Source organism: Halichoeres trimaculatus, unplaced genomic scaffold (assembly GCF_033239565.1).
Source record: "Halichoeres trimaculatus isolate MK-OKI-2021-1 unplaced genomic scaffold, fHalTri1.1 fHalTri1_scaffold_11, whole genome shotgun sequence".
NCBI classification, from domain to species: domain Eukaryota; kingdom Metazoa; phylum Chordata; class Actinopteri; order Labriformes; family Labridae; genus Halichoeres; species Halichoeres trimaculatus.
In genome coordinates this window covers 7,952,283-7,967,281 of record NW_027437189.1, presented here as the reverse complement: position 1 = coordinate 7,967,281, position 14,999 = coordinate 7,952,283, and the positions used below count along the sequence as shown (strand labels likewise).

The 14,999-nt window shown below is 40.3% G+C and overlaps 1 protein-coding gene across 1 annotated transcript; it reads left to right on the top strand.

Annotated features, from left to right (window-relative positions):
• The first annotated feature begins 41 nt into the window (after positions 1–41).
• csrnp2 (cysteine-serine-rich nuclear protein 2) lies at positions 42–11,136 on the top strand. The gene is made up of 5 exons (XM_074682391.1): positions 42–714; positions 3,830–4,002; positions 4,081–4,343; positions 7,408–7,704; positions 9,187–11,136. Exons 2-5 carry the CDS (start codon positions 3,843–3,845, stop codon positions 10,135–10,137), a joined length of 1,671 nt encoding a protein of 556 aa, XP_074538492.1. The 5' UTR covers positions 42–714; positions 3,830–3,842; the 3' UTR covers positions 10,138–11,136.
• Positions 11,137–14,999: the final 3,863 nt, after the last annotated feature.

Below are 14,999 nucleotides of genomic sequence, written 5' to 3'. Positions count from 1 at the left end.
CCCAGCATGCTCCTGCGCAGGGCATGCCGGTGATGTCACAATAAGTATATATACGGCTACAGGGAAGAATTTCTTCCTCCATTGTTACATTGTAACAAACGGGGCCGGGGCGAAACGGGGGAGAAAAGGCGTCTTCTCGGTTGGACCTTTAAACATTTCGACATAAAGCAACTAAATTAAAGCCTCCCCGCGTTAAAGCGAGAAGACAGCGAAGTGAGAGCCACCGACTGAAGCCGCCCCGGGAGAAAAAAAGGATAAACCAACACAAATGTCAGCGGATTTCTCCATCGCAAGCTTTCCAAGATAAGATAATTCATTGGGCTTTTTAGATTTAAACAAGCTGCACTGAGAATATGCGTGGAAATAAATCGCAGCGAATCATATGACGCCCCTCTGCTTTCTCTTTAAATAGAGAGGCATGCAACATTTTCTAAATAAAAGCCGCAGGTTTACCAGGCAGTGTGCAGAACAATGAACATGGAGCCCAAGTAGCCTTATTATACCCAGATGAAAGTGTGAGAGCAAATTGACAGTCACGCTATAATCCAGCTAGATCTCCACGGTTGCAGACTGGATCTTTAATTCAGGGTTTTCAGGGTTTTTTTTGGCACCAGATCATCTCAAAGGGCGTTGAAAGATTGATGTGCAGCTCACACTGGAAAGAGAGAACGACCTACGAGCTGCTTGGAATAAGGGTCCCTGTTTCTGCCCCAGGTAAGAGGGTTTAGTATTTCATTAACCGGGCGGTTTGCCATTGTGTGCGTGTGTGTGAGTGTGTGTGTGTAAAAAATGGGAGCATAGAGAGGCCGGTCACACACTGATAATACCCAGCCCCCCCCCCCAAACACACAGTGTAGTCAGCTTCTGCATGTCCTCAGTTAAACAAATACAGCACCAACACTGCAAGTCCCTGAAGGTAAATATACAATGAAGTGACAGTTGGGTTTAAGTGAACCGTTTCCTGCCACATCCTTCAAAATAACAGGACAATGACTGTGGTTTTCTTAAGGGAAACGATTCTTCTCTCAAAATCCAGCCATTGCTCCATTTACTCTATTTATATTTGAGAGAAAATGGATCATATTGATGCTTTACTCACATTAGCATCCTTAGTAATGGTTGAAAACCTGCACAGCCTGTGATGGAGGCGTAAATTGTGTGTAAATCTCAACCTAGAGAGGTAGTATTATGCAATTTATGGCTGAATTCAAGTGCTGTTCAACTGACTTTGCATAGTAATTAACATTCCCCTTAGCACCAAAACATTATATGATTACCTTGGCACAGAGGCTCTTACTTTAGAGGTATATCAGGAGATAAAGGCCTTCATAATCAATCATGTTGCAGTAAAATTACTACATGTACTGCAGTCCACATAGAAGCTCTGAGATCACTCCGGTCTTTTACAAAAATAAATAAATAAAATAAAATAGTATTTTGACCGTAGTATCTGCAGTAAATGGGAAAACATATTTTTTATTATTTATTTTATTTAACTGTTAACAGCAAAGGATTGTGGGGGAGGGAAATACAGTAATAATACCAGGGATAGACCGATTATCAGCTGATTACTAGTGCAGACATTCAGCATTTTGAAGCATATCGGCATCGGCCTTTTGTTTAATAGACTGCCAGTAAGAAATCAATTGAAATCTGGGTTTCTTTGGCTCTGATTCAAAAACAAAGATGAGTGAAAGATAAAAATAACATTCACGTAACATTGAAATTTTGGAAAACTTAATTTACTGTATAAAACTGTAGGAAGCTGTTAATAACCTCAGCCAAGGAGTTTATGCTTTTCGGTGAGTTTGTCTGTGAACAACATAACTCAAAAAGTAACTAACTGATCTTGATGAAATTTTCAGGAAATGTTCAAAATGGGATAAGAAAGAAGTGACTAAACTTTGGTAGCGATCTGGATCACCGTCAAGATCCAGGATTCTTTTTTAAAGGATTCTTTATCATTGTGAGATGGGCCAATTTTCACCATATATACATATAACTCCACAATAAATGGTTGGATTGCTTTGAAAAACAATACAAGACAAGGTCACCATAATTTCTGACAGATGTAAAAGTACGATCCAGATCCTGGCAATATTCTGGATACTAAGGTGCTGAATATGAAATATGTACTGGGTTATCATAATTTCCAACAGTGTCAGGTAACAAATTATGGTACAAACCTGCAACTAACACCAAATTTTAGCAGACAGTCTGCTGAAAGGGAGTATAACATTAAAGTCGGACTAAAGTTTTCATTTAAGTTTTAACTTTTTTAAGACATGCTGCTGAGCCTGTGATAAGCTTTAATACATACATGACTAACAGCATTTAAAGTTGAGTCTTTGATTTTGTATCGTTCAGAATTTTGACGCCAATATCAGCAGCTTTTAAAACAAATAAATATTAGCTCCAAATATCAGTTACTGGCCTCTTTGGCTAATAATTGGTATCAGTTCTGAAAAAAACATATCAGTCCATCTCTGAATGACTTTAAGTGAAGAAACAGTAATTATACTGTAATTACTTTCGCAGTAAATTACTGTGTAATTTGAAGCAGTCTTTTCACAGTGCACTTCTCAAAGAAATGCAAAGCAAAGGTCCAGATTAAAGATGGATACTCAAAATGAAAAAGAAACCATTTAAAAAATAAATGTAGTTGAACAATACATACATTTTGTGGTATCTAACTCATAGGTTTTTTTGTGTACCCCATTAGCTTCGGCAAAGGTTAGAAGCTACTCTTCCTGGTATCTGTTTATTATTATAGTTTATTGTTGCACAGCTTAAACAACATCTTCTGAAACACAACAGAAACTCAAAGATAGCAGGCAAGACGAAGGTGATACTTCAGTTACAGTAAATGCTTTTTAGTCTTCTGAACACTCAAAGCACTTCAACATTGCAAGTCACGTTCGTTCATTCATTCATTCATGCCACGTTCATTCACAGATTGGCAGAGGCTGCTATGTAAAGCATCATCAGTAGTAGCTAATCGATTTGCACACTGATGGTACACGTCCGAGGGCAGATCTGGGTCAAGTGTCCAAGGACACTTCGGCATGTGGACAGCAAGACATGGAGTTAACTGTACCACTGAGTCACAGCGCTCCATGTATGACATTTAACAGAAAAATACAGTAAATCACTTTAGAATACTGTGAATTTACAGTTTATAAAAATATAATCATAACAGCATCATGTTGTGATATTAAATTAGAGTGACTCACAGTAAAATGTGTCTGGGTTATCTTGAAAACAGGAATGAAATGTGACTCTCATCCACAGTACATGACTGTAAATTCATCACAATAAAATCTGACTTTACTGCAACAGCATTTTTAACAGCCAGAGGTCACATGTTGATGCTTCTTTCATTGGGACTGCTCATGACGATATAAAACTTGGTGTGATGCAGTTTGAATACAAACCCTACGGGGAGTAACTACTCATGTGATCTATCAGATTTAACATCACTCCCTTTTGCACAGATTATTGCAGAAGAGGAAGCATGTGAGAGGCCATAGAAATCATCTGTTTAAGGCTGATCAGATAAACCATGCTTGCCTAGTTGCTATGGTGATGTTTGCAGGCTTGATGGTTTCAAAGTAAGATTTTGTGAGAGTAAAGAGTGAGGAGGAAATGATGGAGCTGGAATACAGATGAAAGAGAAACAAACAGCTGATGTCACCTTTTGTTTGTGAGTTCAGAGGTGAGATACCAATGCGTGACAGCAGGGTTATTTTGTCGACTGTGCCACACAAACTTTGCCTCACATCTTTGTTGTTGGGCATGACTCTACGTGTATCTCTCTCTGATCCCTCAGACAGCAAGTTTCCATGGAGGCAGGTTCGTCCCTCAGCCTCAAACGCAGATATGAAGAGGTGGATAACAGCTCTCCATTCTCTACACCTAAAGACTCTGACGATGACATCTCCAGTAGTGACAGCGCCGACAGCTGCGACAGCCTCAACCCCCCCTCCAGCACCACATTTAACCGTAAGGAACAGCAGAAAGCACAGTGCAACCATTAAAACCAACATGTATAACAGAACATCTTCCTTTCCTTCTCCTCAGCCACCTCCATCCTCAGGCAGCACAAGCCCTCACTGGGTGGGAAACGGGTTCGTTTTGATGTGGTGACAGTCTACTACTTCCCCCGCCGCCAGGGGTTCACCAGCGTGCCCAGCCAGGGGGGCAGCTCCCTGGGAATGGCTCGTCACCACTCCTCCATCAAACACTACACGCTGGGAGAATTTGCCCGGGAGCAGGAGACGAGCCACCGACACACGTTACGCCAACACCTGCGCCAAGAGAAGCTCAACGCACGCAAGATGAAGGTACTCAAAGGGACAGGTTTAAGTACAGTGGGCCTTCCTGGGGGTCTAGTATGATGATGTTTCACAGGATGTCTCCTTACAAAATGTGTATTTTGTAACCTGAATTATGAATTGAGAAATTTTTGAAGCTTCACTTTTTCTTTTTACTTTAAAAGCAAATTTCATGCTGAAGTCAGTGTGAAAGGTTATATCCAAAATTTACTGAAAACATTTTCTAAAATATAATCTGAATGCTCCAATACAATGGATACAATATCTTTCTCAACCATATTTAGAAAGGTGTAAACTGTTATAGACTTTTTTCATAGTGGTCCCTTCTAGAGATAGACCGTTATGGATTTTTCCGGGCTTATACCGATTGTTTGTAGTCAAGGAGGCCGATAATCGATATTTGAAGCCAATATTAATTTGCAGTGAAAGTGCAAATATTGGTGTCAAAATTTTGAACAATACAAACTCCAACACTTAACTTCATTCAAATACCTTTAAGCATGAGTTTATTAAACAGCTCCCAGGCTTAGCGGCATGTTTTATAAAGTTAAATCTATGGTCTACGATCTGAAACCCAGTTTGGCTGATGAGACACATTTGAAAAACACAGCCTCACTCACCCCTCCCCTCCGTGTTCCAAGATCCCGCCCCCCAGCTTGTATTGCCCTTCTTCGCCTCCTAACAACTCTCCCTCTCCGACAGAGCAAGAAGCCGGCTAGCAAAAATGTAACAAACAAGACAGTCATCGTCCTTGTAACACACAGTGGTAGCTTTTTCAATTGGACCAGCGCGACCAAAACCATGAATTAGCCGGCAAAGCAGGTCTGGCGTTGCCACTGCCAGCTGATCAGAGCAGAGCTGACTGTGGGCGAGGCTTTACCTTTCTCTGCGTGTCTTCACCAGAATTATTCAGCTGACATCTCCCACTGTAGTAAACAAAGTAATTACCTGTTCAACAGAAACTCAGCTGTCTCGGCGTCAGTTTTCAGTCCCAAATCCCTCTGCAGCTTTTTCCACCGGTCGTACATTTCTCCAATATTCAGTCACTGTTGGCACCTGTATCGCTCATAATTCTTCCTTGCTTCAGCCTTTTCCTTGAAACTTTTTCGTTTTCTTCCCTTCCCTGTGGAGGGTAACAGTAACAGTAACAGCTTCCTGGTTTTGGTCTTCTCTGGCTCCATGACGCTTCAGTGGCTGAGCAGCTAGCTGACGTGAGAGGGGTAGTGGGGAAGGACGAGGTGGGACCATGGGCAGTGCGGTGCAGAGCAGGGGAGACAGGGGATTGGATGGACTCACGCACAAATCTGAAATGAGTGAAACGGCGGTTCAGATTGGTCAATTATTAAGCCGTTTTGCAGCTGCTGCACTGAATGGATTTTTTGTTCTTTTTTTTTTGTTTCTATTGGCCGTCGGGTTAAAAATAGGCCAAAACCGATAGGCCTCAAAATGACAAATATCGGCCCCAATAATCGGCCTCTGACGATAATCCTTAGTCCCCTCTCTTTGCTTGTTAATACCATGTATTACGAAACCTTGTGCATTGGTTACTATTTACTCCTCAGTAGGCATCTAAATGTGTGCAGCTTAAAAATCAAAGACCGTGTAACACTGTCATATTGTGTAGTATCCTGTAGTAACGTACTGTGATATATCATAATATGTTGTCTATAATTAGAGTTATATCATAGTGACATGTCTTATTAGACAAAAGCAAAAAGTGCGTCATACTTCACTACACGCATTCCATCCCATTGTTTACTGACTGATCATTTCTTATCAAAAACTGTTGTATCATATCAGGTACTAACCTATCATATCATATCCTAACCTGCTGTATGTATAATTGTATCACGTCGCATCATATACTAATCAATTATATCTGATTATATGGTATCATACTATATCGTATCTTACTGTATCATACCCCAGTGTAGAGATTGGCCGATACACTCTTACATTCCAATCCAATCCGATCTATTAAAATTTAATTGTGCCGATACCCGATCCATACCAATACAGTAGGCAACATAGTAAAACATAAAACAAACAAAACATTCTCAAATTCAAGCCATCTATTAAATAGCGTTACAACAACCTGAGTGCAATATGTAATGGCATGGTATGTAGGGATCCACCAATCTAACTTTTCTGGTTTCGATACCGATGCCTGGTACTACACTGGTAATGCAGCCAAAAAAATGCATCAAAGGTAGCATTTTAAATAAAGTAGCCAAGAGCGCTAGTGAAAAAAGGCATGGAGTTGTTTGCCTGGATCTGCACTATGGATCGGCCCCTTTCCCACTGATACCGATGCAGCTTTGAGGGGCACCGATACACCGATACCCTATACCAGGATCGGTATTGGTGCATCCCTAATTGTATCATATTGTGTTGTATTACATCACATCCCATTGTGAATTGTACCAACCCATCAAACTGTATCATGACCTATCGCATACTAACCTATCATATCTTATCCACCCTATCACATCGTGCCGTTTCGTATCCTGACACAAAATACACAACCTATCATATCCCAGCCTGTCAAATCATATTACATCTTACCTTATGGTATTAGACTATGTCATGCCATATCGCTTTGCATGGCATCCTATCGTATTGATTAGTAATTTAGTAATTGACCTTATCCGTTTTTTGTTTTGTTCAAAATTTCTGAAGTTTGTTGGTTTTTCACTAAAACTGAGATAGATTCTTTTCCACTGTCCAAGTTTTTCATTAAAGTGACTGTTCCAGGCTTATTGAGTTCAAACTGTTCGATGTTCATTGAGAAAAAGTCCTCAAAAATTAATACAGGAATGTTTTCTTCCCTTCCAACTACATTTATCATCTTTTAGTCAATAGTTAATGCTGTGGTGGCTGCAGCCCAGAGAACTGGAAGAAAGAAGAGTTTGGAAAAGCATTTTAATTTTTAATACTTCTTTGGCCGGCCTCAGCAGAGAACACTGATAATGAATTGATACAATGGTTTGATTATTCTTGTATGTATAAGCACAGTAGACAGTGATCTGCAGATGGAGACGATCCTTTTTTCACAGTTAACTGTCATCCACAGCTGACGAGGAACGGTACAGTGGAGTGCGCTCAGGCAGACCTGCTGACTCTGGACGACGTTTCGGACGAGGACCTAGATGTGGACGGCGTGGAAGTGGACGACTGCTTCTTCCTCCAGCCGCTGCCAACGAAGCGTCGTCGAGCCCTCCTGCGAGCATCTGGAATCGCCCGCATAGACGCCCGAGAGAAAGCCGAGCTCAGAGCTATCCGAGTGTCGAGGGAGGAATGTGGCTGCGACTGCCGCTTGTACTGCGACCCTCGCCACTGCGGCTGCAGCCAGGCTGGTATCAAGTGCCAGGTAAGAGGAGAGCAGCTGCTCATTTCACAGTGCGTCAGATTTCAGTGCTGCATCTAAATGTGCATTATATTAATTTGAAGTCATGTAAGCGCTTTATTCTCCCGCAGGCCTTTTTCTGAAATCTTTCATAAAACTAATGATGTTGAGTTTCATTGAGCTGGATCAGTTTCAGGGCTCTTTGTCTTATGTATTCTTCCTCGCTGTCATGGCTCACTGTGAACGCTGAATAGAGAGCTGCCATCATTATTGTTACAATGACAAGTCAAAGTGACTGCTGTGACAAAGAGCTCTTCATTTCACTCTAAGGACTGTGAAATGGTTTGATTTAATAGTCAGCTCCAGTTCTTTATTCATTTATTCAATGAGCATGTTATTCCAATGAGACCATCAGTATCAGAAATCTATTATAAGGAGCCAGTTCAAAAAATTTAATCTGGATCAAAATGATCCGGATTTGGAAATCCCATTCCTTGCTATCCAGGTTTAGGTAATCCGTCTCAGTTTTATGCTGGTTTTTCATACCAATATTGGATTGGATCACCCTGATCTGGATACACAGTTTTCAAGATTACCAAATCAGGTTTACAAATGCTCTAAATGGGACAACATATCATAATGTGGGCTACCAGCTATGTAAAGAACAATAGGTAGAAGAGTCAACATGGGGTCAATGTAGGTTTCTTTTTTATTTTGAGAAAAGAAGCAAAAAACAAAAACAAAACAAAAATAACATTAACATCCACTTCCATTTTTTATTTCATTTATGACCCCTCATCATGAGCCACAACAAATGAATAGCATATATACATAAAAAAATAAAAAAAAGTGGATATTATGAAAATGTCTGAAATATTAAAAAAAGACGCTAAATGTCCAAAATAAAAAAAATGTTCAGGGTTTTTCTTCATCTGTGAAGGAGAGTCCAGCATTTTTAAGCTCTGCTTTTTGAAGGCGAATCTGAAGTTTTTCTCTGGTTTGCTAAAGTTTGGTCAGCTTGATTTGTTCCTCTGCCTGGAGAATCTATGCTTCTGCTCTTTCAGTTTCTCTTTGTTTTTACTTTACTAAATTGAAAAGCTTCATTGGTGGCCTAAGTTAACTTTATCAAGTGCAAAATGCAAATAAAAGTATTGACTGACTGAATTGTAAAGTTGTTGTATTATTTGACCAATTTAAAAATTTTACTAAATCTCCTTCCTGAAATCCTCATAGAAATCCTACCCCCTGCTGGGATCGGGATAATCCAGATTTTTGGCATCAAAGTGATCCAAATCCTACTAAAAAGCTCTGAACAACACAAACTGAAAGTTGGATCTGGATTAAGAGTAGGATTGGATTCCGGGATCTAATCTGATTTTGAAATTCTTCTTTCCTTTGTGAACAACCCAATTTCAGAGTTTAATCCAGTCTGATTGGATTACCTTTGAGCAACTGGGCTGAATGGATAAACCGGGCCCCGCAGTCACTGTTTTCTTTCCTCCTCAGGTGGATCGGATGAGTTTCCCGTGTGGCTGCTCTCGGGAGGGCTGTGGTAACGTAGCCGGACGCATCGAGTTCAACCCTCTCCGCGTCAGAACTCACTACTTGCACACCATCATGAAGCTGGACCTGGAGAAGAGGAGGATGCTAATACAAGGCACCGGGGAGCAGTACGCAGATTCTGACCTGCTGTCCTCCCCCTCCTCCACCTGCTCCACCTCCCCAGACCTCTCCTCCATCACCGGCCTGGACTCTGAGCTGGAGGAGACCGAGGTGCACACTGAAGTGGAGGTTCAGGATCTACTTGCAGAGCAGGACATCCTGGAGCGGGAGAACGAGACGGCTGTGCTGCACCTCCAGAGCGCCGAGGAGCAGGAGAGGAGAGAGAGGGAGGAGGCTGAAGGGGAAGCAGTGCAGGAGATGGATGGAGGTCTCACAGAGCAGCCTCTCTGCCTGCTGCCTGCGGCCCTCGAAGGGGAGCAGGCAGAGGTACCGGGTGTGGAGCAGGTTCTTCTGCAGGGGCCATTCCCCACAGGGGCCACAGTGCTGTGCATTACTGACAACCAAGAGGAGAGCCCCTCAGACCTCCTCAAAGACTCCTCCTCTTTGCTCTACTACCAGCTCAGCCCCATCGAGCCTGCAGCCTTTGAGAACCTGCAAAGAGAAGAGGACGCTGAACAGGAGGAGGGCTTTGTGAGAGAACAAGAGCCAGGAGGAGGGGAGAGTGAGGAGAGGAAAGGAGGAGGAGGAGGAGGAGAGGTGGAGGGGGATGATAGATCTGAGACCACTTGCAGGCAGAGTCTGGAGAAACCTTTGACCAATGAGATTCTGCGCTCAGAGCAACATGTGGATATACAGGAGAGACCCTCGAGTCCCCTGCAGAGCCTCTCTGAAGTCGAGTGCCAACGGGGGTCCTGCATGGAGGGAGGAGTTGCTCCTCCCCCTCCTGAAGTTTAGTTCTCACTTCTCTGCAGATATTTTGCACAACAGCTTCATCCAAGATGAAAAAAGACACATTTCCATTTAATACTGCTACCGTGAAGAACGAGTACAGGTTGCAATCTGGAGGAATGACTAAATGGATTCTGAGCAGACTGAGTGTACGGTTACAGGAGGACAGGGGGAAGATGAAAGCACATACAGATCACTCCCCTGTAGAAATATGGATGCAGTCACAAGTCAGCGTTGTGTGTAGTTGTGTTGATAAATGCGGCCTTAATGGAAAAACGTTAAAACACTTGTGCGTAGGTTGTCAACGAGAAAGTACAGCAAGTAGTGTTCTGTTAATTTCCAACACAGCAAAGTGAAAACACAATTTGTGAACGCTGACATAAGCCTTTTTATGTTTGGTGAGTTATAAACCCGTCAACGCTGAACACTAACTGTTTAGCAGTTTGTTGGAAGTCTGTGTTCAGACACTTCACAGGCTCACTGTCCTTTACAGCTGACTTGTGCTGTAGAAAAGCCAAATGACGGCCTCTGACAGAACCCTCCGCTGAAAATAGACCTAATAATCCTGGAAATACTTGTTTTTGTGTACTGTAAATGCATTTGTGCAAGACAGAGCTGAGATTGCTGCTTTTTTTGTGCACAATGTGAGTGGACAGACCACAGGCTGTATTTAAGAGGTGGATGTAAGTCAGCTGATAGAATGTGAGATATTTTTTTAAGCTTTGAATTCAGCATCGTAGCTGTTGCTGTCTTTGTTTTCAGGAGGTGCATTTTTGACTGACAGATTACATAACGTTCTGTCAAAATATTTCATTAACATTTATGTGATAAAATCTTATTTCAAGCCATGAAATGGAAAAAGATGGTCGGAAAGGGGAAAGAATATCCACCCATGCAACTAGCAACATTTTCTTTATAAGTTTCTTGAAATAAGATAAAATACTCCAGAAACATGAGGGGAAATTAAGCTGGCTGCACTGGAAGATATTTTATTCATTACAAGGAGTGCAGACTTTATGTTGATGCTGTGATACACAGAAATATTTTTATTTTACTAGACTTTTCAGATTAATGTCACTTAAGTAAAATATGAGATATCCTGACTAGTACACACATGAAAATCACTAAGATTTTTTTTTTTTTTTTTTAACATGCTTTTTAAAATCAGTTATCAGTTACAAGATAAAGTTACACTTTATTGAAGAAAACCTCAAACTAACCAGTGACTGAGAACAACAAAAAATCTTCACTACGGCAGAAAATCAGCAGGGAAGTCAGGTTTGTTTGTTAAGAAGTCGCCCCCTGCTGGCCAGAATTCACAAAATGGATTTCAAACAATTTTGACAACTTGAAACAAGTAAACTAGACTAAGGAAACAGTGAATTTTTAATGTAAGTAATAAATCAGCTGATGTAAAGGCTTATTTACTCTTTGCTTTTATTTTTCTATTACTTGCTTTCTTTTCACAGCACTAGTAATGAGAAAAGTAAACTTTTTAAAGACAGCTGTTTGTCACCAAAAGAAAATTTTAAACTAACCAGTGACTGAGAACAACAGAAACACATTTGCAGAATGGCAGTAATTAATCAAATATGGTTACTTCTGGTAGGTTAACATGGTTACATCTAGTGGTGTCGCCCCCTGCTGGCCAGTGTACACAAAATGGATATCATGTAGAGCTGATTAATTCAAACTAGTCATTCAGACAAAAAGCATAATAATTTTGACTCTAGTTATAAACCAGCTGATAAACCCATTTTGTATCCTTCGATTTTGTACAACCTGGCCTCTTTCTGCAGCTCTATAGTCGCCCCCTGCTGGCCAGTATTCACAAAACATTCCTCAATACTGACCACATCAATCTTGCAAATTAGACCCTTAACTTATTTAGATTTTGTACTAAAGTAAGATAAAAATCCTCAGATTTAATACACCCTGACCTCTTTATGCAGCGTTCCTGTCACCCCCTGCTGGCCACTGTTAAGAATGCAGGTTTAAGGCTGATGCTTCTCGAAGCTAATAGGCTACATCCACTTCTTTATACAGCCTGTGGAGCTGAAGGCAGGAAGTGTCTATGCTATTTTTAAGTTAGAAACAACACTACTCGGCAGACTCACTCCGGCCTTTGGTTGTCGCTGTTGCTCACCTTGGACTGCTCGTGCAAATGCGATTGATTTGTTGATGAAAAACCTAGTTTACCTGTAGTTACAATGCCTATGATATTATGAATATTTCTTTGTGTCTTTTGTGGATTAGATGCTGTCGGTTTGAAGTCCTCACAGTGTTTTTTTTTTATTTTTAGAGCGAAAGGAAATCTTATTCCTTCGATACTGCTACATTAACACCATGAGATATCCTTTTTGATGAAAGGAGATGGAGTCATGTGAAGAAAATAACACTTAAGAGTCAGATGATATGAAAGAAAATACTCAAAACGATGTAATGGTACTAATTTATGAAGCAGATTGAGCTGGATTTGTATATTTTGTGTTCAGTCTGTATGGTATGGGTGTGTGTGAGTGCGTGCATACTTGACATTCGTGCGTCCATGTAAGAGAAAAGTTCCTTGTATGTACTGTAAAATGAAAAAGGTGTTTTAGTGAGGATACATACTTTATTCCTGAAAGGTGCTGATGTTACACATCTACAATTCACTGTTTGTTCTCTCCCTGCCATCATGAGAAATATGGTTTGAGGAGATGTTTCTCAGTGACTGAAAGTAAAAAGTGAAAGTGTTGGAGGTTCTCTCGTAGGAACGCAATAGCTACTGCACTGCAAATCATCGATGTGGAGATTCTTGAAAAAGTTGTGCTTTTTTGTCATTGAAATGCAATCGTCTAACACTTTGGGTCTTGAGAAGTCTACATGTTGGAATGATTGATCTGATCTGTGTTAGAGCTCTGACACTAGATCAGTCCTTTGCCTAAAATGACATTTGTTGCTTTTGTTAACACAGGATGTACTGTTGTGTGTGAGACGTCTGATGTGTTTCTTTGCCTTTTTTCTTTGATTAAATCGTCTTAATATAATTCTGCTTAAGAGTTGCACCAAAGCAGTGGTTTCAGACCTAATTAAAAGATGCTTTCATCCATCAGATGTGAACAAAGCAGTCTCCTGTAGTGATTGTGAGGCTGTAGATTTATTGTGGTCATGTGACTCGCCTTTTCATAGAACCATCTTTGAAGTGATGATGATTACAAGCTGCCTATTGTTGAGCTTTTGTCCTTGGCTTTCTTCTAATAGACTTTAGGTTTGGGACCACTGCATCGAATCGACTCCACACTTTGTGACTGTGTGTGTGTGTCTGTGTGAGCGGGCATTGTGTGAGTGTGGGTGTGACAAAGACTGATAAGTTTAGACTTCATCTAAAGGCTGTGAGAACTACTCTCATGCTAACTGTTGCCTAAAGTGGACAAAAAAGGATTTTATACAAAAAATGAAAACAATAAACACTCATTTTAAAGAATAAGTTTGAGATGTGTGTTTTTTTGGGTGGGGAATAAAACCTTAACTTGAAAAATGACTTTTCTGTTGATGACCTTTAGCCATGACCTCAAGACAGACGACTAAAAATACTGGTCACTGTCATTCTGAATCACTTTGAGATGTTTTGTATGACGTACAAATCAGTGAGCAACTTCTATCGTAATCATTTACTTTTTTAGTTTTTGGTCTTTATTTCAGTTGAAAGTAAATCTAATTGAATTATTTTAAGTTTCTTTTGAAAAAGATTTTTTTGTGTGTGTTTTTATCTGTTCTGACAATTACTGAGTGATTTATGTAGATTTAGTTTCATCACTCTGAAACAACAAACATAAAATCCTTTGTCCTCATCCAGACACTGGAGGTCATGACAAGAACTGCCTTCATGGTGCAGTAAAATATCTGACCACCAGATGGTAGTACAAACTCAGTGCATTGATTGATACCTATGTGTTACATGGCTGAGAGGTCTGAAATCTGAGACTGTGTTTTTTCAGTGCTCCATTTTTTAAGTTGAATAGCTGAATTTTATCATTGACAATTTAAACTTTAAAATGATTTCTCCTAACTGCTAAATGAATAAATTTAACTCTATCACACAGCCTTGCTCACTTCTATTGAATTAGCTTTACTTCTTCTAAAAAATCAGTGGCAGAAAATACTCCAACGTTTGTATCAGAATCAGCTGCAGCTCACAGGAGGCCTCTGTTTCTCACTGCAGCAACAACTGATTACAAAAGCCAAAATATTTTCTCTCTTCTTGTTTCAATGGCAGGAAGTTGCTTGCCTGATAAAGTGACACAATGGCTCCCCTTTTTCTCCTCACAGACCTGAGCCAGAAGTGACAGTTAAGCTGCCTTTTGTGCCAGCGTATCCTAAAAAAAGTACTAGGGTCTTATGTAATGCTCTGCAGGATGCAGACTCACTTCTCAACATTTACTTCCCTTTGTCTTACCCAGGAAGATTTATTTAAGACAATTTATTTAAGACAAATACCATGTTAAAATGTTAATCATTCTAATTTCTTAGAGCATATAGTTTAAGGTTTGTGTTGCACTGAGTATGGTATTGAAAAGATGCAGAGTATGTAGTGGATAGTCATCCAGTTAGCTAGTAGCTCACATATCAATCTTTATTAATATAACACCAAATCAATAATCCAACTCAGTACGCTTTACAAAAATATTAACAGGACTAAACTTGACCTAGAATTTTATTAACTAGCATCACATTAGAGCTGTAAGACGCATTGCTATGATACAAGAGGACAGCAAGTGATGCTAGCTAGCTTAAAAATGCACAATCATTCTTGTAACTATGACTTTTAAATGACAGATACTCACTTGTCACTTGCATAATCACATTTGGAGTTAAAAAAATTTTTT